Source organism: Phoenix dactylifera, chromosome 2, assembly GCF_009389715.1.
Source record: "Phoenix dactylifera cultivar Barhee BC4 chromosome 2, palm_55x_up_171113_PBpolish2nd_filt_p, whole genome shotgun sequence".
Classification (NCBI taxonomy): Eukaryota; Viridiplantae; Streptophyta; class Magnoliopsida; order Arecales; family Arecaceae; genus Phoenix; species Phoenix dactylifera.
In genome coordinates this window covers 15,819,115-15,845,691 of record NC_052393.1, presented here as the reverse complement: position 1 = coordinate 15,845,691, position 26,577 = coordinate 15,819,115, and the positions used below count along the sequence as shown (strand labels likewise).

The window sequence follows — 26,577 nt, the reverse complement described above, 5'->3', positions numbered from 1 at the left end:
CAAAAAAACCCACTTCAACTGACATTCAGGTGCCCTAGTATATTTTAAATTTTAAATTCTTCACTGTATTTCAGCTCAACTGACACTTCAAGCTACTAAAAACTTGGCAACCATAATATTTCAATAGTAAAATGGATAAATTTGTAAAGCTACATTTTTTTTTTTTTCAATCTAACATAAAGTGTCCACAAAATAAGAAAGTCCCAATGAAACTATATTTCAAAGGAAATAAATAAAAAAGGGGTTCCAAGAGTTCAGAGAAAGATATGCAACTTTTCTTCCCATCTTTTCTTATTACAACTTTAAAATTTATTTGAGAATCTCCCTCCTCCATGCTTCTACTCATTGATTCTCTCATAATATAATCGATGATGTATCATAGCTATCAATGCTTCTTACTTTTGTCATATGCATTGCATGTGCTAATAAATAATGATCTCTATTCTCTCTCTTCCAACCCAATCTTTTTTTGCCTTCCTTTTTCTAAGAACTAGGGTTTAGGGTAGAACTCCCTAAACCCTAGACTGAAGAATATTTATGACCCTTGTATTAAGGTTAAACCTCATGATAAATAATGAGGTAATACCAAAAAGTCCTCATATTTGGCCAGATTTTTGCATCAAACCTATGTAAGGAACTACAACTCAAAGTTAGGCATACATGCAAGTACTTAGTACACACTGAGGTGTAAAACATTGCCACACATACTTTATTTTTGATTTGCCTTAGGTCCTCATATTTGTAGATTTCCTTCCTCCGAAATCCACATGGGTCAAGTCCATATCCTATCACCCCAATCTGCAGCTCATTAGGTCAGATTTAGCTTTAGAGTATCTTGAATCCTGACTTGACTCCACCTAATCTATGGGTTCCCACCAAGCCTCACACATCTACAAGGAGGCAAATGGGATTGCTGACTGGGTGACTTCCTATGCGACCCACCACTTTGGTGGTTTTGTCTGAGTGGATAGTGGGTCTGTGCCAGGGCTTTTATATAGCCTTCTATTTTCTGATTTTGTTGGTCGTATTCACATCCGTAGTGTGTAAGCCATCGTTGTACCTAAAAAAAAAAAAAAACCATGCAGTTTGCAAAAGAAGAAAGAAATAAAAAGAATCTAGTCTATGGCGAGCTAGTTGGATTCAATTGGTTTCTTTCAATTCAAGCCAGGGTTGAAAATGAGTGGGATAAAATCTGGTCGCATCCGTTTTTGTATCTAAATTGGAAATTTTGATATTCGACCGAACCTGGCTCTTATATCTAGATTTGGATATTTGGTAAAAAATTAACTAAAATAAACTGACTAACCCAAAATTCTAGTTTGAATGACAAGCTCTCAATCACCGTAATTTGTGTTTCTACTATGTGGTAGTTAGTTTTTTTATTTAATTACATGTGTTAAGGTTATTAAATAATCGAGGTATATAATGATATTTTACATTTTAATTATTATTTTTTGTGAAAATAAATCTTTTTTATTTAATAGAATAAAAATGATTTATTCTGTTTTTTTAGGAATTTTAGATATTTATTGTTACAAAAATATAACATATTAATTTCTTATAAGCTCTTAGATAATTCTTAGTTATTCTATTTATGCTATAATTAAAATGTAACAATAGTATTTTCACAAAAAAATAATATTTTTATCTCAATTTTGATTTTAAATAAGTTTTCATTTTTGTTTTTTTAATACAAATTTGGTTGGACCAATGATATAGACCCTTTATTAGGTCAGTTTCCATGCGCGTCTAATAACCATGTCTTTAGATTCCTAGTTATAGGTGTGCTATACATGTATGCCTTAGTTACATGTGATATTTCTTGTTACAAAAATCTAAAATATTAATAACTTCTTTATACTTCTATATTTATATATAGTTTTTCTTATAAGCTCTTAGATAATTCGTTGTTATTCTTTTTATGCTATAATTAAAATGTAACAATAGTATTTTTCACAAAAAAAAATAATATTTTTAAATTATTTTTTGATTTTAAATATTTTTTTATTTTGGTTATTTTAATATAAATTTGGTTGGAGCAGTGATATATATCCTTTATTAGGTTAGTTTCCATGCAGGTATAATAACCATGTCTTAGATTGCTAGTTACATGTGTATTGTGCATGTGGATCTACATAATGAATTTTATTTCTATCTTTGATGGTTATATAATATTGTTGGTTTTCATCATTAAAATTCGCTAAAATTTGATGTATATCTAAATATCTAATTTATATTTGTGTTTGAACAGGAAAAAATATAGGTACAAATAATATTTAATTGATATCTATATTTTTTCAAAATAAGAATTAAATATATTTAATTATCAATTTATAATAAATATGAATATATCAGTATTTGTTTCGTTTTTGGGCAAATTCAACCGGCTCGTTTGAGTTGTTGTCGTCCGACCCTACGTTGCCTCTTCCGTTTTAGTTGATCCCTCTCCGTTTCTTTCTCTTCCTCCTCCTCCTCTCTCTCTTTCTCTCTCTCTCTCTCTCTCTCTCGAAGCGCGAATAGAGATGAAGCTCTCCTTCTCCCTCTCTTCCAAATCCTCAAAACCCCCCCAGGAGATCCTTAACGGCGGCGGCAAGGCGGAGGACGGCGAGGCCAAGCCCCAATTCGTCACCGTGTTCGACCCCGCCCAAACCCTAGATGCCCCCGCCAAGCTCGTCATCCCCCCCATCCCCAACGTCGACCTCCGTCCCACCAAGAAGATGAAGAGCCTCCTCCCCACCGCCGAGGACGACCCCTCCGCTGCCGCCGCCTCAGAAACCCGCTTTGTCCTTGACACCTCCACTGGCGACGCCCCCGCCTCCAACATCCCCTACGGCCTCACCCTCCGCTCCAACGGCGCCGCCGCCTCCGCCGATTCTAGATCCCAGGAGGAGGACGGAGACCGCCACCGCGCTGCCTCGGTGGAGGACTCGATGCTCAGGAGATTCAAGGAAGACATGGAGAACCTCCCGGAAGATCGCGGCTTTGACGAATTTAACGACATCCCAGTCGAGGGTTTTGGTGCTGCGCTCCTTGCTGGGTATGGGTGGTCGGAGGGCAAGGGGATCGGCCGGAATAAGAAGGGCGATACCAAGGTCGTCCAATATGAGCGGAGGGCGGGGACCGAAGGGTTGGGATATGTCCCTTCCTCGCGTGATCCCAAGAAGAGGAAGGGCCAATGGGTTTCCCAGGAGGAGAAGGAGAAGCAAGAGAAGGATAAGGACAAAGATAAGATTGTTAGGGTTATATCAGGACGGCATACTGGCATGAAAGGCAAGGTTTTGAAGGGTTCAGTGGCCTCCAAGATCCTTTTGAAGCTGCTTGAGACTGGAGAGGAGGTCAAGCTTGAAGGTGATATGGTTGTTGAGTTGGGCTCCGAGAAGGAAGAGACATTCTTGAGGAGATTGAATGAATTAAAGGTTGCGGAGAAGGATGACAAGAGGGAGGATAAGAGGAATAGGGACAAGAGGAGGGAAGAGAAAAGGGGTAGGGATGAGGAAGTGAAGAAAGGTGAGGACTTGCACCAGAGGTTGAGCAGTGGCTGTGGGGAAAGGAGCAGAGCAGCTCGATGGCTCAAGAATCACATTAGAGTTAGGATAATCAGTGAGGATTTCATGGGAGGTAAGCTGTTTCTGCAGAAGGGGGAGGTGGTGGATGTGGTTGGCCCCACCACATGCGATATTGCAATGGATGGGAGCAGGAAGTTGTTGCAGGGAGTGGACCAGGAGATCCTTGAGACTGCACTGCCCAGAAGAGGGGGACCGGTCCTTGTGCTCTGTGGGAAGCATGAGGGTGTCTTTGGAAGCCTGGTGGAGAGGAACAAGGAAGATGAGACAGCTGTGGTCAGGGATGCAGACACTCATGCTTTGATCACTGTGAGGCTGGAGCAGATTGCGGAGTATACTGCGGATCCAAGCTATATAGGATATTGATCCTTGAAATGCTGACAACATTGCAGCAGCTGTTTTTGGGCAGAGGTAATTTTTGCTATCAATTTATTTTCTGGTAAATATGTTTTTATTTCCCCTTTGTCCTGTCATTTGAATCCTTTAACAGAGCATCACTTAATTAGAAATAGGAATTATCTAGAAAAATGATGCTATCATTTTGTTATTTCCATCATAATTCAGTTATCTTTCACAGATATGAACCATAAAATTAGAATCCAAGGCTTTTCTTGTGAACTGGTGCAAAATTGATAGACAAAACATTTGAAAAAATTTTCCATCAAGGATACTTGATTGTTCTTTCAACAATTAGACTGTGAACTACATATCATACTCTTATTATATTCCTTTTTAGGCTGTTGTTATGTATCTGAAAATTTAATAGCAAATGTTTTAACCATCATAACACAAAGGTTCAAAGATGAAAGGATGTGCCACATGATGACCTTGTGGGCCAAAATGTTATCCACAGACCTTTTATGATTTCTTTGCATATTTAGGGTATCTTCAAGCAAAATGATAAAGTTAAAGATGGATGGTTTGAAACTTTTGGTCGGGTGAAAAGCTCTGGTGTAGATTGCCAAAAGTGCAACATGTGGGATTTGATGGGAAGAAAGAACCAGAGGTATTTGAGGAAGATAAATTGTAATGAAGCCAAACTTAAAGACTTCTGGCCTGAAGTAAATTGATTACCAAACTTTTGGGAACCATTTCAATAATTCTATTAACAGCAAAGCAGTACCCCCCCCCCCTCCCAAAAAAAAAAAAAAAAAAAAAAACACTTTCTTGAAATAAGTTAGATGAGGTATATATTTGTATATCAAAGGGTTAGTTTCTAAATTCGCTTCATGGGAGAAAATGTAATAATGTATTCAACGACTATATTATAAATGTCATAATTAAAGGAGACTGGTCTACATCATCAATGACTTTTGGTGTTGCTTCTAAGAATATAAAAAAATTGCTTAAGTTTTTGAAGCCTTAAGCTGAAGTACTGGAGCATTATGTGGAAGGAGATGATAAAATGATGGTTATATAACCCAACAACTTTAACTGGTTTTACTTATACTTTTGAGGAAAACAATTCTTCTTATTAAAAAGACCAAAGGGAACATTCAATTTAAATTTCTGGCGGACTTTGGAGGCATAATATTTAGAAAATTGAAAACATGAACTATTTCAAGCACAAATATAAGTAGCCATGAACTTAAGTTTTAACAGGTCAAAAAGCCAACAACATTTGTGTGTTCAAGTCAATTGTTTTATCTTTCGTTACCACCAAAGGCCATACTATGTGCTACAATAATTGTCTTCAATTGACATACATTCCATCTCATTTCATTGACATATGCATCATCAAGAAGTGCAAATAATGTTGCATTAAGGTTTATTAATTTGGTTGTTAGACTAGGTAGGATGACCAAATTGGACAATTATTCAAGTAGATTTCTTTTGGATCTCTGCTGTAATTTCTGAGTGTCTGAGATCACTTGCGGGATGATAAGGGGTGTGGGATGATAGAGGGGAGAGTTTTAGCTTAACAAATAAGGGGTTTATTGCTTTCCAAAAAAATTGTATTTGAGGTCAGAAGTTAACAATTGTGATAGGGAGGGATAGGTAGAGTCTTTAGAGATCTGAGTATCTGAGATAATAAAATCAGTATTAGGCCTTAGGTGTTGGCAATGGGTTGCTTAGTTTGATCTTAGGGGACTGGATGTGGCTATGAGTTTTAGGCTTTGTTCTTAGTACTTGTGCAGCTAGACAGAATAGGTCTGCTGCATATGTTTGTTGTAGTAAGTCAGCAGTGAGAAAAATAGAAGGGAAGAAGACGGAATGATGAAGTATGATGGAGTAAGTTAATAGAGGAAAGAAGAGAGAAAAATTGAGAAGGGAGAGGGGGAACAATGTCCGAGTCAAGGTTGGAGGAACCGGTACCAAGCACCGTATCGGTTCTCCGGCGGCACGAGCTGGTACGGCTCATGCTGAGCCTGTACCGATGAGCAAGGGCACGATACCGTGGGAGAGAGAAAAAGAGAGAGAGAGAAGGGGGGAGAGGGAGCGCCGGCGGAGGCTGCGACCGGTTTCTCTATTCGAACGAAACAAGGGTCCGACCGTCACTTAAAAAATTTTGCGATTTTTAAGTGAAGTCGGCAAATCGTTTGTTGATTTCAGTTAAAAATCGTAAAATTAAAAAAATTCAGAATTTTTAAGTGAAGTTGGCAAGCGATTTGCCGACTATCGCTTGCTGACTTCACTTCATTTAAAAATTCCGAATTTTTTTAAGCTGTGGGCAGACCTCCATTTCGTTCGAAATAGGAGAATCAGCCGTGGCCTCACCTGCCTCGGCCTTCGCCGGCGCTCCCGATCTCTCCCTCTCTCTCCCCCTCCCCCGCCCGTTCTCTCTTTTCTTTTCTTTCTCCGGCTTTGATTCTTTTATGCTCTTATGCTTAGGAGAAGAAAGAAATACAGGGAAACCTTCAAATCTCAACAACCATATTCATAGAACTGTCAGTGCTGGTCCAAGAGCAGATGAAAAGGATAGCGAGCTGATAGGTAGGTTGATAGCCAGCCATAAAAAAGCATGTTAGAATATATAAATAGATCCAAATCTTCATATCCTGATAATACGTGGAAAAAGAAACATATAATGATATTAAGCTAGTCGTCAGATCCTCATATGTGCTCTGACAAAAACTTATTTTAGGGATTAAAATACCCTGCTGCATACCAGATTAACATTCTTTGATTATCCCTTCATATGGGTCCTCTTGAGGCCCAAATCAGGTTTATTTGAAGTCTTGACCTTTTAATATATCCCCTGTTAGTTGGTTATTTCTATCAGCATAAGCTGAAGAAACATTATAGATTAGTATGAAACTATGAATGCATAAATTATATGAAGCAATTGACAGGAAGATATGAACAAAGTATGAAGTATTTACAGGATTATGTCTTTTCAATACATCTTTGAAGTGTTTAATCCATTTATTACCATGGTTAACATCGTTACAGTTGTATATCATGTTCTTCCTGTTTCATTACTTTTAATACATGCATCCTTCTGGCTGAGCCCCATTTGCAAAAGGTGGTCTTAGCATCTATGTAGATCAATTCAGCCAAAATAGGCAACTAATGCCATGATTATTCTGTTCTTATCTACAAACAAAATGGAATCATTTCCTTGTAATCAACACCCTGTATTCATGAAGTCTTTAGTAGCTAGCTTGGTCTTGTGCTTCTAGACATCTCCATTTATGTCTTTTTAAGGTTTCATTGGTGCCGATTTGGAACCTATTGGCTTGCAGTTTTGAAGTTGCTTCACCAACATTCTTTTTCTTCATGCAACCAATATTTGCAACTATATCATCAATCCAAAACTCTTATTTTTCGCTCATAACAATTTCAAATGACCAATATTATAATCTTCATCCTCAACAATCTACATGAAAGTTTCTCTACTTTATGTGATTTGGTGGAATAATTGAATCTCTTCAAGATGAGGTCTGATGGGATAGTTTACTGTCTGAGACTTTCAAATTTTTTCTTTGTCAATTTGGAATTATGGTGTTTTGTGATGCTGCCATGAGGGTGGGGGGCATCTATTGACAAAGCCCCTTGTTAATTGAATAAGCGATTCCACTTAACCAGAAAAGTCTTGAATTGGATCAACTGTCTGAGAACATCAAAACTTTATAGAGTATTATTTTTTTTTAGGACTAGGGTCTTTTAACTCCACAATTTGAAAGATCAACCTTAGTACCTTTCCCAACATAAAATCATGCAGGTTAATGCAAGCAAGAAATGCAACTATTTATTTCCATCAGAGTTATCATTGCCCCTTGTTTTATATTCCTGGAATATTAGTTTGAGTAACACTGGTAAGGTATATGTAGGTGTTTTTAAGACTTAGACTAGTTATGTTAAATAATGTAAAAGAATACATGAAAAAAAGAAGATATCTATAACCCATACACATCTGTATCAAATGGTGGAGTAGCCAGTTGAACTGCTTTGAAGCTGGTTGGACACACCATAAGTTCAGGCTCTCTCTCTCTCTTTCATATGAGAACATAGTAAAGCATTCAAACTGAATCATTGTTTTGACTTGCATAGCTGCATTATAATCTCTCAGCATGCCTTGGACTATAATTGAATTGCTTTTTGCCCTTAGAGTGAAGTGAGTGGACTACAGAACAAACCTATAGAAGAGGAACGTGATGAATAAGGGAAGAAAAGCCAAAAAATGACCCTGTGATCTTTGTCTTGTCCCCATTGCATTTGATAGCTGTACTTCGAACAAATTTTGGAAGCTCCATCGTCTCCATAAAAGTGGTAGCATTATTTGATAACGAGCAAGCAGGGATCAGTTCTCTTATTCATTTTCTTTTTTCATCCTCTGTGATGAATGAAATGATTGGAATGGTATGTTGTAGTGTCTATAGCTTTTGACTTGGATTTTCATTGTTAAATATCCATATTCAAGATACTCTGACCTGACCTTCTCAGTGTTCTGCCTTCTTTCCCCAAAGAGGAAACTGTATATTCAGCGCCATATGTGTAATATGAAATGATGTTATAGCTGATAATTCAATACAGTAACTGTGGAACTAGTGGATAAGATTGAGTTGTTATAGAATTATTTAAAGCTTGAGCTCTGCCGTGGGCAAAGAAAACATATAAGTATGTTTATAATTGGATTATGAACATTGGAATTACCTTGTTAAAAACTTGCAATATTTTTGAGCACAAAACTTGCCATGTATCCAATCTTACCAGGGTTAGGGTTTGGGCAAGGTAGTTGGGTTGGGGAATGGGTAGATGTTAGGTAAAGGTTTTAGGTTTATGTTGGAGTTAAGGCAGCTTGGATTGGGGTTAGTAGGGTGGGGCAGTGGATGGCTGGCCTGCTAAGGATGGTGCTGAGCTGCGCACATGTGCACAGCTGCATGTATACGCACGTCCATGCATGCGCAGCTGCATGCATATGCATGTGCACGCGCAACATGGAGAGAGAGAGAGAGAGAGAGAGAGTAGCTACTATGGCTGTCACCAGTTGATGGCTGTGGATGATGGCAGATCGGGACAGAAGAGGAGGAGACAGGAAGAATGTTTGGCAGAGGAAGGGAATTGGAAGAATATAAATCATATTTATTTATATAATAATGTAATCTGGGCAATATTGTCAAAAGCAAAAGGCGCCTTAAGGCAACGGCAACCCTGTATTGCCTGAGACACTAGGCGCCAAAAAGGCGCTTGCTTGAAGAAAGCAAGTCACTAATGTAAAAAGATTCAATAAATATTTATTTCTATCCCACGCATCCGATAACAATATAGGCATTATAAGATATTCAAGTTTCAACATCAAAATCATAATTGTCTTGTACGTCAGATATTGTGTTTTGCATCTTTCAAAACATCACATCAAAATACCACTTCCTATATTACCATGTTTTTGAACAAAGTTAGCAAAAATTAACTATTGGACATCCTTGAATAGCTTCAAAATTCAAACATGATAGCAAAATCCCACTTCCTAAAACATATTTGATGTTTTTAAACAAAAAATAGCACAAAAAAAGAAAATCATTGAACATCCTGGAGTAGCCCTTTATTTATAACAACTCGATTAAACCAAGGTAATTGTCAAAGTAAAGCTATTGAACCTCTAAAAGAATAGGCAAAAAAAGAATAAGAAGATTATTGCTGAATATTGGAACGGCGCTTGACTGAATGCCGCTTGATTTGTCCCAGGCACTTTCTAGGCATTACCTTAGTAAATTCCCTCACCTAGGGACTGTTGTGGCACTCTGGGGTGTCCTTGCATTTCTTGAGCACCCAGGTGGGCACCCGGAGCATCTTTGACAGCACTAAATCCGGTTGGATCAACCCAGAGTCGAGCTGCCAACTGATTACTAAGTTTGGTAACCAGGGCTGGCTATTATCAGGCTTCCATGTCATAGATGCAACCTAAACCCAACCTAATTGGGTTGGATTTGGTCATATCTGCTCTTTGGCAGGTCTAATAGCTATATATTTATGCAGTGCTCTTTTCTTTGGTATGGATTAGAAATCTAAGACTCTTTACCTTTATATGCTTTATTTGCAGATAACCTTCATTTAAACTCAATCTTGGGGTCCTTGGGTCCATCTGTCTTCTGTTATTCTCATGGGTATTTCACCATGCTCATCAAGTAAAAAGAGAACTATTTAAGTGGATTTTGTCTACTGATCCAACCGTGTTCTAAAGTACAAGCATATTTAGGTCTCCTTGGTGGAAAGTGTGGATGCCAGAAACCAAGAAAAAAGGCCACTAAATATGTACCATCCTTAACTTCTATATGGCCTTTTGGGTTTTTAACCAGGAATTGAGAATACAGGTGACCGAAAAAAAACTGTAATTTGTCTGATTATTGGAGCCACTTGCCAATGTTGCCTGGCAACACATAATAAGTGTTTTCTGAAAGCCCATGTTGGAAGTACCAAGAGCCTAAAGATGATACCATCATACTGTTTCTTACTTTCAGATAAATTGTTGTCTCAAAATCTAGTGGTTGAAGCGTTTGAAGCTCTCATTTTCATTTTTCCATCAAGTGCCAGCTACAATTCAGAAATTATTCTTACTAGGCTCATAGAACTTGCATGTGTGATGCACATGACTGGTATGAGAGGTTGGCTGTGAGGAAAATAGGAGAGAGATGGTCTATTACTTTTTTCCGGCATTGTTCACTATTTTAATTCTATATCTTGAGGACTTTGATGTGACTGTGAAATGGATATGTGCAGATTCCATTGTGCTATGCTATACCAGATGCCACTTCAACTTGCATATTCTGTATGTTGCAGAACCTTAAAACAGAGTCCTCTGAGTAGTATCATGGTTTTTCTTGATGCGGTATCACAAAATACGGCACCTCTTGTTCTTAAACTCAGATTATGAGGCAGCATTAAAATTTACTTGTTCCACATTCAGGTTTTGTGTTGACTTTTGTTGGAATGAAGGTTCTCAGAGGTTGTAACTTCAAACGTTTGTAGTTGGAAACATGATAAAGAACCGTACATTGACTGTGGGCATGGTCTTCAGGGAGGGAGCAGCAACATGTAGGCCAATGCAATGCTTGTATGTTTTTTCTGCTAATAAGGCTAAAATTAGATTGAAATCTGGCAAGATCATGACAGTTCAAGGTGTACATGAGATCCTATGTTGCATCTTATTTTGGGTTCATTATGTTATAACTTAAATTATTTCAAGTATCATATGCTGCTTGCATTCATGGTTTAAGTTTATTCGTATAAATATTTGGATGGAAAACTTTAGTTTGTATATATTTGGTTGGTAAAGGAGCAGGTTGATAGGAAATTTGTCTACATCACCTTATACAGTGGCCCTTTATCTTTGCAACTTAGCCTTCCTTTTCTTTTTCAATTTTGTGTCCATATAACTGATTTGACATATAAAAGACTTTCATATGTTTCCATCATTTGGTGACTAATTGCTTGTTCCAGTTTTAGATCCTGAGAGGTGAGCCCTGGCAAATTATCCATCAATATATGGTGCATAGTTCTAGCATCTCTTTCAGACAATCAGGATATATATTGAGATCAAATATGCAGATCAGGCACATTTGATGTGGTGCCTTAGTGGCATTTTTCTCTGCTCTCCATCATCCCAATCAAAAATCATCACCTTTTTCTAATTATGAATGTGCAGCATAGGAGGAGAGATGATGATGAGGTGTTAAGAAATAAAATTCCGTTATCAATGTTACAATGTCTCTGTTTTTCAAGATTGGATTACTAAAAACTGGAGACAGAAAGAGGTGCTTTTTGGTGGGACAAATTTTCAGCGTGGATCTTTTGTATTGATTGATAATGGTATTTTGATTTTCATTAGGTACTCTTGCACTCATTGATGTATCTAACGCAATATCAGATTGTTGAATTAGCAGGTTCCCTATCAGATTTGCTTAGTTGGGAATCTTGAACCAAAAGAATACGATGTTTATGAGAGCTAGTTCCAGAAGCCTTTGCAAAGACTTAGAATCATCACAAAGCTTACTACTATCTTTTGACATGCTTTAGATGCTTGAAGTCAACTGGCAATTAGATGCTCCTATGGACCTGTAAGAGTACAAACAGCTATCACATGATTACATGTAGCAATATCATGAGATGAATGCTACAGTGGGGATAATTGGACTGCTGTATTAGCTTAGTCGTGTTTTAGTGTTGAAAACACATTCCTTTGCGAAGTTGCCAATCCTTTAGTTGCAACATTTGCTTCATACTGTTTAGCTAATTACAAGCATACCTTCTATCTTTCCAGCCTTTTTATCAGAGAATTCACAGACCATGAGGAGAGCGGACCAGTCTCAAGGCATTTTCCACCAAAGTTCAAATCAACGTATAGCCATAAGCAGTAGACCTTGTCCCATAGGGATCCTCATATGCCGAGTACTCCAATTTGTATTATATTTGTTATTGTTTGTTTATTTATTTATGTATTTATTTTTACATCATTTTCACAACTTTCATTCATGTTTTTTAGGTTTTCTTATTTTCTGCTTCCTTAAACAAAGGTCAAAGTACTCAGATTCCCTGATATCTTAGATGTACAGGCTCATATGGCTTATTCAATTCTCACTCACTTATATCAACTTTGTAGAAATCTGTAGCTCCTTGGACATAACATTTTTAACGAAATTTGATTATACATTCACTTTGACATTCTTGTCTCTGTTAAATCTTACTTATTCTTGTTTTTTCGTCCAACATTCAGGATGCTTTATTGATTTGGCTATTTATTTATTTATTTTGGCTAGGAAAGGTCAAGGCCGAGGCTACATTAATGCTTATAGGAAAATAAAGAGCACTGAAACTGTTGGAAACTGAATTAAGCAGTGTCGGAAAATTATGATCCCAATGGATGGACCGCCATGTTCTAATTTGTTTCCCGGAGACTATCAGATTTATTATTTTCCTGCACACAAGCAATGCTTTCAGAGGAAAATGACCATGGCAGGATTATAGCGCGAAAATTGGGTTTTCTCCAGGGTCTGTGGTATCTGACTGTACTTGGCCGTATTGATTATATTGTACCATTCTATATTGTATCATGTCATGCCAGAAAAGGACTAGTATGGTATTGAGTTTCAATTTGATATACGAACTGAAGTACCAATTGGTATGGTTTTAACCATTTTTAGTTTTAGTTATTTTCAATATCAATTATTTTCTTGAGTAATCACTAATCAGTAAATAAAAGATAAAGATATTTGCTAATGAAACGTGTGATGCTTGTGTAAGATATCGCACGTTGTTACGAGGGTAGACCAGATGAATTATCGTGAGTGCGATCCTAAACAAGTAAATATTGATTTTTTTTTGTTTTCTTTCTTTCGAAAATTCAAGTAAATATTTTTTTGATACATTTTGGGCATGCCAGACATTGAATACCAGGTTAACAGAAAACACGGTAAAGAAAAATCAAGAAAAAAATGCTGTTCTTCAGCATCGTATGGTGTTAATGGGTGAGTACTAGTGACAAAATCCTAATGGCAAAAAGTGCAGTCTGCTTCCATGTCTCATCAGGTGCCGGAGCTTTAATTGATTTAATTGCAGATCACATTTTAGAGGAGCAATATTTTGTTCTCACAAATTTACCCGATGCAATCTGCGGATGTGGCTCTGGCACAGCCAGTCGAGGATTTCTTGTATGTTTTGCCCTTTTTTTTTTGTTTGTTTTTTTTTTCCACTGTCATCCAGGATAGCCAGAAGAACCTCAAACCATAGAATGTTAAATTTAAAATCCAACAAAATATGAATTCTGTCCAAAAGCTTTTTTACAACAAAAACCGGAGGATGTAAAGAACAAATCAAATAACACATAATCCATAAAGAAAAAGGGCATAAAAACATAACCATTTATATAAAAGTGAAAAACTGGCAGCAAATGTGCAAAATTTAAACATATTTACCCACTAGCAGTTACAAAAATATCATTATTAAGTGTCCATATTTCTGAAAACACATAAACAGCAACTTATATAAGCCTGGAGAAGCACCATGCAGTAGCTTATTTATTTTGCATCACTTGAGAGAGTTTTGCATATCAATCACGTAGTCTGGAGAAGCTCCATGCGGTACCTTATTTATTTTGCATCACTTGAGAGAGTTTTGAACATCAATCACGAAACGATACTTCACATCTCTTTTTACAAGCCTCTCAAGTGCCTCATTTATGTACTGAATGTTAATGAGTTCAATTTCTGGGTATACTTTGTTTTCTGCACAGAATTCCAGCATTGCTTGTGTCTGTTTGGTACCACCGGTCAAACTCCCAGCAATAGTTCTTGAAGCTACCAAAAGTAATTTGTCATCAAATATGGCAAGAACTTGGAGCCAATATCAAAATTTCTTTCCTTGAAATAGAAAAAAAGACCACTAGAATGAAAAAATTCCTTTCAAGAATAAGAAGATACCATAGCTAAGACTTCCAGGATGCAGGCGGACTTCACTAGGAAAGCCCACTAGGACCAGTACTCCACCAACCTTCAGCAGTGACATGTAAGGATCAAAGAGGTGATCACCAGAAGCAGTGTCAATGATGAAGTCCAGGGATTTTGTCATGGACTGCAACAAAGACTACATTAGAAGCCAGCAGTGAGCAAAGCCATTTCCCAAAATTATCAGTAGTGTAGTAGTAGTGATCTCTACAGTATTTGATTACCTTCCTCATGACAAAAGTGTCTATGATTCTCGAGAAAAAAAAATGAATGATTTAAGATAATTCTGTATATTTCTTTTCAAAATAAACAGAGGGTTTTCTCTCGCTCAAAAAAAAAAAAAAAAGAGGCTAATGATTTAAACAGAAGAATCCTAGTGTGAAACATAATTCCAAATTGAGACCACAAGCTCATCTTGGTGAATTGGTGGGGTTATGCTACAGTACTAACTAAAAAACTATAAAGGAAAAAACAGGAAACTGTGATAATTTTGATAGCTTTAATTATCCAATAAAGTTTTGGGGACCATACAACAGAAATTTAAGTTACTTCACCACATATTCATAGAGAATGACGCACTTTATATTCAACCCTCCCAAAAACTCAAATAAGCAGCTTGAGCCACAAGAAGGTGTGTTAAAGATGTACGGCGATTTGTTTTTACCTCCATCTGCTCCTTGTCTGATGAGATCACAAATTTGTCTGCTCCAAGAAGTTTTAGTGCTGCTTCTTTCTTGGATTCACTTGTACTGAACACTGTTACTTTCAAACCAAAAGCTTTTCCAAACTTCACTGCCATGTGACCAAGGCCACCTAGCCCAATAACTCCAAGAGATTTGCCTGGTTGGTTCATCTTATGGCGCATCATGGGAGTGTACACTGTGATTCCAGCACACAGCAAAGGTGCTGCCATAGCTAATGGGAAGCCGTCAGGTATCCTGTAGCAGTACCTATCCACTCCCAACCAATAAAACAACATCAGCACATATGGCTAATGTGCAACTAAATATTTGCCATGCATTTGTTTAGCTTGGACCTTTGAATTACAAAGACACATCACTACCTAGTCAAGTGAATATACTAATGACATTTAACAGAAAGAAAACACACGTCAGTATGACAGTAAGGATTTTGTCCCCATGCATTACTGTAAGTAGCGCACTTTTAGACTCTCGGTGGCAGAATTTCAAGCTGATAAAATTGTCATTAGTTAACACGGCACCACTTATACCGCACACTTAGTAAGTTCACTTATTAAATTTAACTGACTATCCATTTCAGGCCAACTTCAAAAGCCCAAAGATTTTCTAACACAAAAAAAAAGGGTAAAAAAAATGTCTTTATAAGATTTATGGAATCATAATCTCAGATGGAGATAAAAACAGAGAGAGACTGGTTAGTCTGAAAAACTAATTACAACCAATGAAAACCTTTAAATTTTACTCTAACTGCTTGGCATTTTCTTCGAGTACCCCTATAAGCACCTTTGCTAGTAAAAAAAATCTCTTTAGCAAGATTTGTGGAATCATAATCTCAGATGGAGAGAAAGAGAGACAGAGAAAGACTGATTATCTGAAAGATTAATTACAACTATAACCGAAACCTTTAAATTTTATTCTAATTGCTTGGGTTTTGCTTCAACTTCAAGCACCCCTATATGCTCCTTTTGCAAAATTATCATTCATATTAGCAATATTTCCCTTATCTTACACAACCCTTTGACACAGATTCAAGCACCACTCCATGTCACAACCTCCTCAGAGATAAATTGCACATGCATATAACATTTTTATTTGTTGTCCATCACTTTGTCCACATTTGTCATAATGTTCATGCAGTGTCCAATACACTAGTTCCTCTCTTTATCCTTATTTTTGCATCCTGATGAACTCATCGCTTTTACATGAGCACTTGCATCCAGCTCAAAGAATTTATATCAACACAGGTCTTTCCCTCAACTTTCTAAACCTTTTTAGCAAAGATTCAAGCACCACTCAATTATCATAATCCCCTCAAATATTTATTGCATATGCCTATAACATCTTATAAGTTATCCATCATTTTGTCCTCATTTGGTGCAGTATCCAAACCTCTCCAAGATACTACTTCCTCAAGTCATCCATTTGGCATGGACAATTGGTCCAGCACAAAGAATGTGTTGAATTTGCTATGCATCAAGTTATCAAAATTTTCAGTTTTAGCTTTTAAAAAGTGGAGAAAAGTTGGACTCTTCCAAAAATAAGTCTGACCCACCATAATACCATTAGAAATGGGCTCATATTCTTGAATTAATTTGGAAGTTTGGATAAAAGTACATGTATATTGGAAGTATTTAACGAATAATATCTAGTTAAAATTACTTCCATTTCTATGGTTCCCCATATATCGTTTTTTCCACTTCTTGAGTCAAACCCTTGGATATGTGTTTGATCTAATTCCTGCATCCGTGGCCAAGCAAAACCAGCATTAGTTACAAACATTCCATCACTTACGAATATCAAATTAGGTTTCATTTCATAACTTGAGCTTCTTACTCCCAACTTCTTCTATTGGGCTTAGGACCAGCATTGGTGGTGTTCTAGTCAATATCCAGGATATTTTATGTAAATTAACGCATGTAAATTTCCATCTATCTACCATAATGATGTCCTACAAAATCAATAGTTTGATACGTTCCATGCCTTACGGTTCTTGATGGTCAATATCTGAAAGCTAACCCCTAAGTGCCAGTTTAAAGACTTCCACAGTTGTTCACAATATTTCCTCTTACGTCTATGCTTGTCTCACTATCACGTGGAATGCTAGACTAGGATTTGACTGATCTCTTAAAGCAAATAAAGCAGCAGCAGATGTCTATAATCTATAAACTCATCCACAATTGATACAATGCCTAGAATTCCTTAGATGCACTCCTTTCTGATTATATTCCTACTCCTTTGTCACATATTCAAATTAATGCTTTCATGTATGCAATGCTCATCCTATACAGGAGGACCACCAATGCTCTATCAACCAGTGATTTAGTATCTGACATTTATCAGTTGTTGTTTTAGTTACAGTCCTATGAATTTTCTCTAATCTCTCATTGACATTCGAAGACCGCACAACATTCAAGAAAACCAGTTGGACTGATCTACCATGCCAAACTTCATTAATAAATCTTTGATACTACTCTGTTTTCTTGTATGACATATCCAAGATGACAGGACTGATATTCACAGAAAGTTCCATGTCAACATACTCATCCACCACAACTTATACTGCAATCTACATTCAGTTATACTGAATTAGTATCAGTGCTCTGCTAATTTCTTTTACATACTGCCCATTAAATAGATCATCTTGAAAACACAAGGACCATGAAACTTTTAAATAAGATCTAACATTTTTAAAACTCGTCAATAAAGTTGAAGAAGATGTATTCCAAGAGAAATAGATAATAACATTAGATTGTCAAGAAAGAAGACTTTAACTTATGGTCATTATTTGCCATGCTTTTGTATTATAATATAGTTAAAATCTATAACAGAAATGAAGAAATTTCAGCTGAGGATAAGTAACTTGCCTCTCCTTAACTATGATGTAGCTGGAATATCCCCCTTTCGTGATAGTGCCATCTGAATCAACGGCGTTGAAAGTGAAAGTTGATCCTTTTGAACAATGAACTTCTAGAAAATCATTACAGTACTCGCACTCTCCACATGAATCAACATACGTGCCAACACCAGCATGATCACCAACTTTGAAACCTTTAACACTGGAACCAACCTCTGTGACAATTCCAACAATCTCATGCCTGAAACATAGATAGCCAATATTAACACACAAATACATAATTTTGGAAAATATCTTATAATCTCGTACAAAAATAAAACAAGTAACACATGTTGTTAAGTTTTTGAAATTGTTTCCTAATATTTATTCATTCTTTTTTGGAAACAAAGAAATCATTTTCTAATATATATCGCAGTTTTCATCTTTTCTCTTATATGAAGACTATGTGAATCAGCAATACAGTTGCTCTACTTAAGTTAGTAGTGCATTGTATAAAATTAAATAGGAAAATCTGTTCTGCAATTCGTATACTACCATTATTTCAGACATCATATATACCTCCACTGATCTCTCTTCTTCCATTGAGTGAATCAAGATTGGCCTATTAAAGCTCAAGTGATGGAAGGCACATGGACAAGATGACATTTTCCTTGAGTATAAGTATGTATAACGGCTTCCTAAAAGAAAAAACACCATCCTTTTTATATTAAGTGCAATATGTTGTATATTGTGCTAGCTTTTTGCAGTGAGTACTTGCAGCTTATATTATATGGAATAAAAACTTCTTTTGATTTATAGTGCCCATAAAAAACATTTTTGTGTTTGTAATCTCAAACCTAGAACCTTAACCAACATTAAAGTATGCTTCTAAACTTTCCAATTTTTTAATAATTTTCTAATCAGAAATTAAGTGCCCACTTTTTTCCTTGGGAGGAGGTCAGGACTCATGACTAGATGGTAACCAAGAGGTATCGTGATCTCTGAAGTATGCTAGCCTCACCTTGAACGTAGTTGTCCATGTCAATCCTATCAATCTAGGAATTAATCTCAATGGTTCACTGATTTTTCTGTCATGTCTTTCAAACTTCAATTTAGGATATATCACTGGATAATGGTTGACCTAAGCAAACTGATTATGCACTGACCTTTCATATCATACAACTTGTATCAAGACTCTCTACCAAATTGCTGAGATATATTAAATTTCTATCTAACATTCTGAGAAAGTTTATTTCTTGCATGCACATTTATTTTTAAAGTCTAAAAATTTAATCATGTCTCCTTATTCCAATATGATGAGAATCAGTCTGTACAGAAATAGTTGTTTCCCACAAACTTAACATAAGCAGTTCTTGCATTTACGGAAATTCCCATTGTCACAACAGCGGCAACAAAACTAAGCACATTCTCAACATTTCATTTTTGTGAAATGACAAAAGTTTGTATAACTTTCTAAAATTCTAAGCTATAGTTTTAAACCAAAGATGCAGGATCCATCACGAAAAACATGTAGTGCATTAGTAGCGCAAATTTCTTTTCTTTTAAATTCAGTATTGACTCTACAACCCCTTAATATTTCCTATTGGGATTATTGAGGAACAGCTATAAACTAGTATTCATGAGAATAGTGCAAGTCACTACTGAACAAAGAGCATCACTTGTCTTTTATTTGAAATTTAGAGGCAAGCAAGCCGATTAAAAAATTACCACGATCAACAAACTCTATAACTCAATATTAAGCATATTTTCCATGAACAAGGCCTTAGAAATAGGTGGAAGATTGTTCATAGTCCTCAAGATTACCGTATGGAATTCCAAAATATTGATTCTTCATTTCGTTACCTCTTAGAAAATGACCCTATTCAATCCACCGAGTACTCTTTTTTTCCCGCGTGTGTATGCTTAAGAATCTACTTCACACTTAAGCATTCATGAACTATTCATTTGGGATGTTATCTATACCAAGATTGGTCGAACCGTGCTAAACTGGCAAGTTCGGGACATACCAAATTAGACCGATCGGTTATCAGCATAGTTCAAGCCTCCCCTTTGATTCAAAATAGAAAATTGCTTGACTCATCCCTCTTCATCTCATTTTCCCCTCCACCGTTTCGAAACCCTAACCCCAAAATCCCTCCACCCCTGGCTGGTTTGACGACGACGACAACAATGACGATGAGGTCCTTGGCTAGGTAAGTTGCTCTCTCCCTCTCTCTCTCTCTCTCACACACACACACACTAGATCCAAGCCTCTCTTTCTCTCCTCCTCCCTCCCCCTCACTCTCCCTCCCTTCCTCCCTCACCTCCCTCCCTCTCTCTCACCGGATTCGAGCCCATCTCTCTCTCTCTTCCTCTCTCTCCTCCCTCTTCGGCTCTCTATTTTGGTACACCCAAGAATGGCATGGTACAGACCCATAACATGCTAAATAATCGCCAACTAATAAGACCTTCAGTACTGGTTCGGTGAACCTTGATCTATACAAATCATCTAGTTTATTTCTAAGCATTTTCAATAGCTAAATTACAATGCCAAACCGCTCCTGAACTATACCCCCCATCCTCATCTAGCTGGCCTATTCAAACTGTATGCAACATAAAATCATTCCCCTGGTAATTTCTAATTCCTATTCGAGGACACTTCAATTACATGTAATACAGGCCAACATAAGTGTATATGTTGTGATATTGCCAAACTACTTTAATGTTCCATTTATCTCATTCGTTTGCATTTATACTCGCTTTTCAAAATTCATTTTACAAAAACAAGAGAAATTTTTTATCAAACTTTACCTACCAACTTTGAAGCTCTAGACGTGACATCTATTCATAATTCTTTTATCAGAATTGTTGGACTGACTGCATCACCTAGGAGTGTTAGTAGGCCTGAACTGTGTTAGGGCTCGTAGGTCAGGCCTCATTCAAGTAGGGTCAGGGATGCAAAGAATCAGGCTCTAAAGTGGATCAAGCCAGACCTTGTTAGCCTCATATCAATTCAGACCTGATACGGACCAGCAAGGCCAGACCAAAATTAGCTTTTAACTTGCAACTCTACTTGGGAGATTCATATCTTCCTTACAAAGTTTTTTTTTGTTTTCTTTCCTTATCATTATACTTTTTCTTAGTTTAGAGGAAGGCTTGCTCTATAATTTCTCTAAACTTCATACGCACAATCTCGTTATGCATATTTGGTGTTTTCGATATCATAGGTTCTTGTCTAATGCTAGGAAGAAACTCAATCAAAATATATTCTCAGAATATTTGTAAATGTATTGATGCATTATGCAAATGCCATATAGATGAGATACTGCTTCCTGGTTGGTCGTTGGAACTATAATTATATATATATATATATATATATTTGTGTGTATACCAAAAGTATGCCTCTCTCTCTCTCTCTCTCTCTCTCTCTCTCTCAGATACGCACACAGACAAAGAGATGTTGAATTTTGGATGAAAGATTTAATGATTTAAAAATCAATTGTAGGTCACCCAAATTGGAGATCATTATATCCAATTTCACATTGATATGTCATTCTATATCAGTATAGTTAACTTTCACAATATTAACATTGTGAGGTGATTTAAGGATTAAATTAACATTAAATAATTGAATGTAACATATTTCTTTAGCATTTTTATTGGTTTTATCAATTTTTATGATTTTTTATATTTTTAGTTTTCAGCCTGAAAACATCAAAACCATAACTCTGAATATTACAAACAATATAATATGCTATAAAATTATATAAAATATGATTTCTTGGTCTTTTTTCCCCTTATTTACCTAATATTTTTTCTATTATTTTTCTAAGTTTCTTGCTGATATTTGAAGCTCCAGCTAAAATTGTTGACTTGAAACTTGGTAGGCCCAACCAAACCAGAATAAAGTATCTAAGCATACATTTTCGTCATTGCAAGTATTTGAATTTACCTTGACAGAAAGTAAACAGGAAATGTCAAACATGCTTCTTCTGATGACTACTTCATAGGAAGATACATACATCTTGGCAATATTTTTTCTTTGATAAAATAGATAGGTTCATGTTCATACAAATACCCTGTGGCCACCTTTGGTCCTATTAATTAGAGATAAGAACACTAGTCCACTATTCCATGAATTTGTCTCACATATTTTAGGCAATTTTTAATCAACTTTTAGACCACTTCTTAGGCAACAAATTTTTTCCTCCAAAATTTTCTTTTAAGTCAAAATTGGATCATCAAGCGGTATTAGCATATCAATTGTCAAAATCTTGTTCATGATAGAATTGAACAGGTATCTTTAATAGCATTAGAAAAATATGTATTCTTAAAACGTCCGTCAAGATATCTTTCTAGTTCTATTAGCATACTTTTTTGCTAGGACCAGCAAATTTCACATGTGGCATTATGATAGTAAAATTTGAAGCAGATAATTCACTCATTACTAATACAGTTTTTGGCAAATGAAAACTATGCAATATAGTTGAGTAAACGAAAACATACCCAGGCACCAATGGGTACTTTGAGTCACCAGCCATATTTCGAGTCCAAATGACATCAGCGTAACAAACTCCACAATGTGTTATTTTTATACGAACATCATCTCTTCTAACAACTCTGCATGACTTGGAGAGGAGATTAATAATGGTTCATGATAGTTTTGAGACAAGTATTTTACAATGATTGTGATACCTTAGAAAAGACTACCGATTGACATAACAAATCAAGAATCATCTAATTGATATAAATTAAGAACAGTTCTTATGCACATACAGAAGACTGAATAAGAAACATGATGAAATTAAGATAATTTTAAGCACCTTTACAATTATTATCCATGCATCCCGGATGCTTGATTCAAGAGTTAACATCCATTGGCCACAAAAATAGTATTTACAGATTTCAAAATCAAATAAAGAATACCAATTTACCTTGAAGCATAGACTTGGACAATCTTGGTTCTCATATTATTGGTTGGAAGATTGATAAAGCAACAAAGTATAACACACATATGCTATGATTCTGCATGACATAAATATTAATACAATTTTTCAGCAGAATCCAAATTAAGCTTGTAGTGTTATCTGGAACTTAGTTACCTGAGGTGGGTGCTGATGCAGGAGCAGATTTGGGTGCGGATGCGGGGAAGTGGATCTCTTAAAACTATTTTGAATAAGGAATCATTTCAAAAGAGGGTACCAGGGATGAATTTCCAGAGAGATTCCGAAGCGAGTCCACCACCCGAAGTGAAGTTTCGTGCTGCTAAGATTTGGAAGAGTACATGGTAAATATATGACACCAAGGGAAAAGAATCATACGACTACAATTCGGCATGTAAAAACCAGGACCTGTCTGATTAATAACTATATTATATGGTTGAACAATTGCATACATCATATTGCATAATCTTACATGTCCATTATTTAAGATGCCCATCCGAAATCAACAAGACAACTTCAGTCAAAAATAATGTGCAAATACAAGAATCTTGGATCTATCTTTTCTATTGTTAAGGGGGAAAAAAGAAAGAAGTCATGCGCTATAACAAGTGCACCTGCGGTTGAATCTGTAGGGTGAAAGAGTTCCAGAAGCATCTCTTGCAGCCCAAGCTAGACAATCTCCACTACCAATTTCAGTGCCCATTGCTAAGATATCTGCAACTATAAAAAAGGACAATGTAACATGCAGTGGATACCAGTATATGCACCAAGAATATTATTATTAAATTTTACTCAAGTAACAAATATTAAGATGTACACAATAAAAATTGTGTAACAGGCACACCAAGTCATGAGCTTTTTCCTTCCATTGAGACAAAGATCATGCTTTATCTTAACCATTACCCAACAACTAAAGCAAAAAAGGCCTAAACAACTCCTGCGGTACAATTAATTTAGTTCCTTTTAATTGTAATTGAAAGTTCTCTCTTATATGAATTGAATATTCTTGTCAGGAAAAATGCTACATCCCATTGATTAGAGATGAACCAGGTTCATCTCTCTCTCTCTCTCTCTCATATGCGCGCGCAAACGCTCAAACACAAAAGTAAAAAAAAAAAATTGCTTGGGCATATAGTTGGAATGTTTAAGCGCCAAAATATAGAATGCAAGGTTAGATAGACATGGTAACACCATTTTTTTAAATTAAATGGGAGCCACGATCCCACCTCAATTTGCTCTAAAAAAATCACTGTCAATCATGTAAAGAAAGCAATTCTTAGATTGATCTTTCAGATTGGGATATAACAACTGCTCTGGAAATCTTGATACTGATGTAACAAACTATCTATCAGCGCACAACTAATACTTAGGGAAAGAATGCTCTGTTTAAACATATACCATATATCCGTGCCCCATAAGGTCAAGCATCTCATACTATCCGATAGAAGAACTCCAAACTTCCTACCCATTTTATTACTTCTAGGGTTTTTATCTTTTTAAATCTTGTGGGTATCCTGGACAACTTGTGGGGTTAAATACAAAGAATTGGCCCCCAAGTCCCCTCCTGGGAAGCATAAGATGAGAAATTGTAGATGATGATGAAAGAATGAGTCCAGCATAGATACTAATCGACCAGAACATGGCTCCGAAGAAATAAGAATTTCACCACCAAACAAAAATCAGGAACATAGATTGCAAACCATTAAAGAACATCGGATACAGTTAAAAACAAAATTCAGACTAGTAAAGAAGACAGAAATCGATGGTTAGATGCGGTTATCTTGGTGGAGGATTACGGTGGGGCGACTTGGCTCCGGTGCTGTGCTCCGGGTGACTGGTTTTTGTTCTCCTCCCTATCCTTCTGTGATCTCGATAGGATACTGACGGCAGCGGAATCTTTTTGCCCTTTTATTGGGAGGGTCGAAGGATCCTTCTAGTTCTATCGAGCTGTCGAGAACCGGATGGGGAGACGGTAAGGCTAAGCAAACTTCGAGCCAGAGGTAAGGATAAGGAAACTATGACCACAGCGAAGCATGGATGCAATTAGAACCGGGTAACCAGAAGAAAACGGGTTTTGTACAACAAAAAAAAAAAAACAAAAAAAAAAAGCGAAAAGGATTGAGTCGAGCCATTAAGTACTCAACTTGATAGAGATTGATTTTTTAGAATTTCTAATCTCGTACACAAGCTTAACATGACAAGCTATCGATTACAATTTCATTTGGAGAGTTACACGGCGGCTGTATAATTGTGCCTGCATAAGAATTTTGTATTGCTTCAGCAATTTTTATGAAGAGATTGGGCAGTCCAATTTGTTTTTCTACAGTGGTGTCATCAGTTCGAACTTGATTGTATTGCTTGTGATAGACTTCCTCCTCAAGTAACAGGAGTCCTTGAGTAAAATAATTTAATTTGATCTATTTCAAATTATTTTTGGATTGAATATTTTGGTCAATTGAGGTCCAGAGATGTCTGACCAATTAATAATAAAATTGTTTCGAATCATATTTTGTTAAGGGATTGGATTTGATTTGAGTTTGGTCTTATTATTCTATGTTGTGGAGTAGGGGTGAAAATGGATCAAATAATATTGATCTATATCCATTTTTGTATTTGAAATTATATTCGAAACTATTCAAATATAAATAAAAATTTGAGCATCCGACTAATATCCATATTCTTATCCATATCCATCAAAGAAAAATGGATATGGATATGGATGGACAACTATCTGATACACATCCGAATATCTGATTTTATTTGTAACCCTATTTAATTTTATATAGCACTTATGAACATTAATTTAAGAAAAATAAATGACCACATTAATATAATATTAACTTGATATATTATCTACCTAGTAGTATTTTTGATTATGTGATCATAAAGTTTAATTATCTGATTTATATTCGTATATATACCCATATTTCCAGTATCTGATTTGGATTTGGATCTATTTAAAATAAATATGGATATAATTTTTTAAATTCGACTAACATCCGTAACTCTATTAGTATTGGTCGAACAAAATAAATATGGATATAATTATACTAGTATCCGATCCATATCTGATCTATTTCTGCCCTATTGTAGAGAAAGATGAGAACTCAAATCATAAGGGAGCAAAGCAAGTCAAGTATAAGGATCAGAATATAATCTTTTCTGAATCCTTTGAGATACACTACATCCATGATGTCATGCCCTAAAACAATTGACTCTGCGAAGATAAGTTTAAGATTAGCTTCATTGATGATATTTTCTTTTTTTGGCCGTTCTTAAAATATCATATAGTATTATAATAAATAAAAAAATTTAATAGTCAAATTTTTATAGTATATTAAGCAACGAACTTTAATGATTGACGAGTAGAAACTTCCATCATTAATATCAGCATTCAAATAGCAAATAGCGAACTTTGCATAAGCTAAATCTTCAATTAAAAACCCTTGTCATTGATATCGTTGTCATTAATACTGGCCTTTTTTTTTCTTTTTGCCAACTCCTTTTGAAATGCAATATGATAATATAACATATTATAATTAATAAAAGGTTTCGATAGCCAAATTTTGTTTCATATTAAGCAATGAACATTAATGATGGCCGAGCACATTAATTCAACATTATTAATGCTGGTATTTATGTGGGGCATGGAGAACT

The 26,577-nt window shown here is 36.0% G+C and overlaps 2 protein-coding genes across 17 annotated transcripts; one reads left to right on the top strand and one right to left on the bottom strand.

Moving 5' to 3' along the window:
• The first annotated feature begins 2,401 nt into the window (after positions 1–2,401).
• LOC103703598 (protein MOS2) lies at positions 2,402–13,160 on the top strand. Of its 10 annotated transcripts, none has more exons than XR_003384941.2 (3): positions 2,402–3,974; positions 10,912–11,123; positions 12,761–13,160. XR_003384941.2 is itself a non-coding variant. In XM_026803136.2 (2 exons), the coding sequence occupies exon 1, from the start codon at positions 2,523–2,525 to the stop codon at positions 3,927–3,929; it is 1,407 nt and encodes a 468-aa protein (XP_026658937.2). In that variant the 5' UTR covers positions 2,402–2,522; the 3' UTR covers positions 3,930–3,974; positions 12,265–12,729. The 10 variants fall into 10 exon arrangements, 8 of the variants coding, with proteins under 8 accessions (XP_026658937.2, XP_026658936.2, XP_026658935.2 ...); XR_003384940.2 differs by having other exon boundaries at positions 10,725–11,123; XM_026803136.2 differs by lacking the exons at positions 10,912–11,123; positions 12,761–13,160 and adding an exon at positions 12,265–12,729.
• Positions 13,161–13,832: 672 nt separating this feature from the next.
• Positions 13,833–24,870, bottom strand: LOC103703526 (putative cinnamyl alcohol dehydrogenase 4). 7 transcript variants are annotated; one of them, XM_026803140.1, is made up of 8 exons: positions 23,535–23,634; positions 23,080–23,242; positions 22,912–23,002; positions 22,484–22,597; positions 18,009–18,239; positions 15,108–15,393; positions 14,420–14,582; positions 13,833–14,296 (listed from the first exon to the last, which is right to left on the bottom strand). In XM_026803140.1, the coding sequence occupies exons 3-8, from the start codon at positions 22,989–22,991 to the stop codon at positions 14,100–14,102; spliced, it is 1,071 nt and encodes a 356-aa protein (XP_026658941.1). In that variant the 5' UTR covers positions 22,992–23,002; positions 23,080–23,242; positions 23,535–23,634; the 3' UTR covers positions 13,833–14,099. The 7 variants fall into 7 exon arrangements, with proteins under 7 accessions (XP_026658941.1, XP_017697381.1, XP_008784622.1 ...); XM_017841892.2 differs by having other exon boundaries at positions 23,080–23,239; XM_008786400.4 differs by lacking the exons at positions 22,912–23,002; positions 23,080–23,242 and adding an exon at positions 24,717–24,870.
• Between the last annotated feature and the right edge of the window lie 1,707 nt (positions 24,871–26,577).

Coding starts and splice junctions, on each gene's coding strand:
- LOC103703526 (XM_008786400.4), bottom strand. CDS start 23,623: ATGGGCACTGAAATTGGTAGTGGAGATTGTCTAGCTTGGGCTGCAAGA. Junction 18,240..22,483: donor AAGTACCCATTGGTGCCTGG/GTATGTTTTCGT, acceptor TCTATGTTTCAG/GCATGAGATTGTTGGAATTG. Junction 14,297..14,419: donor TCCTGGAAGTCTTAGCTATG/GTATCTTCTTAT, acceptor TACTTTTGGTAG/CTTCAAGAACTATTGCTGGG.
- LOC103703598 (XM_026803131.2), top strand. CDS start 2,523: ATGAAGCTCTCCTTCTCCCTCTCTTCCAAATCCTCAAAACCCCCCCAG.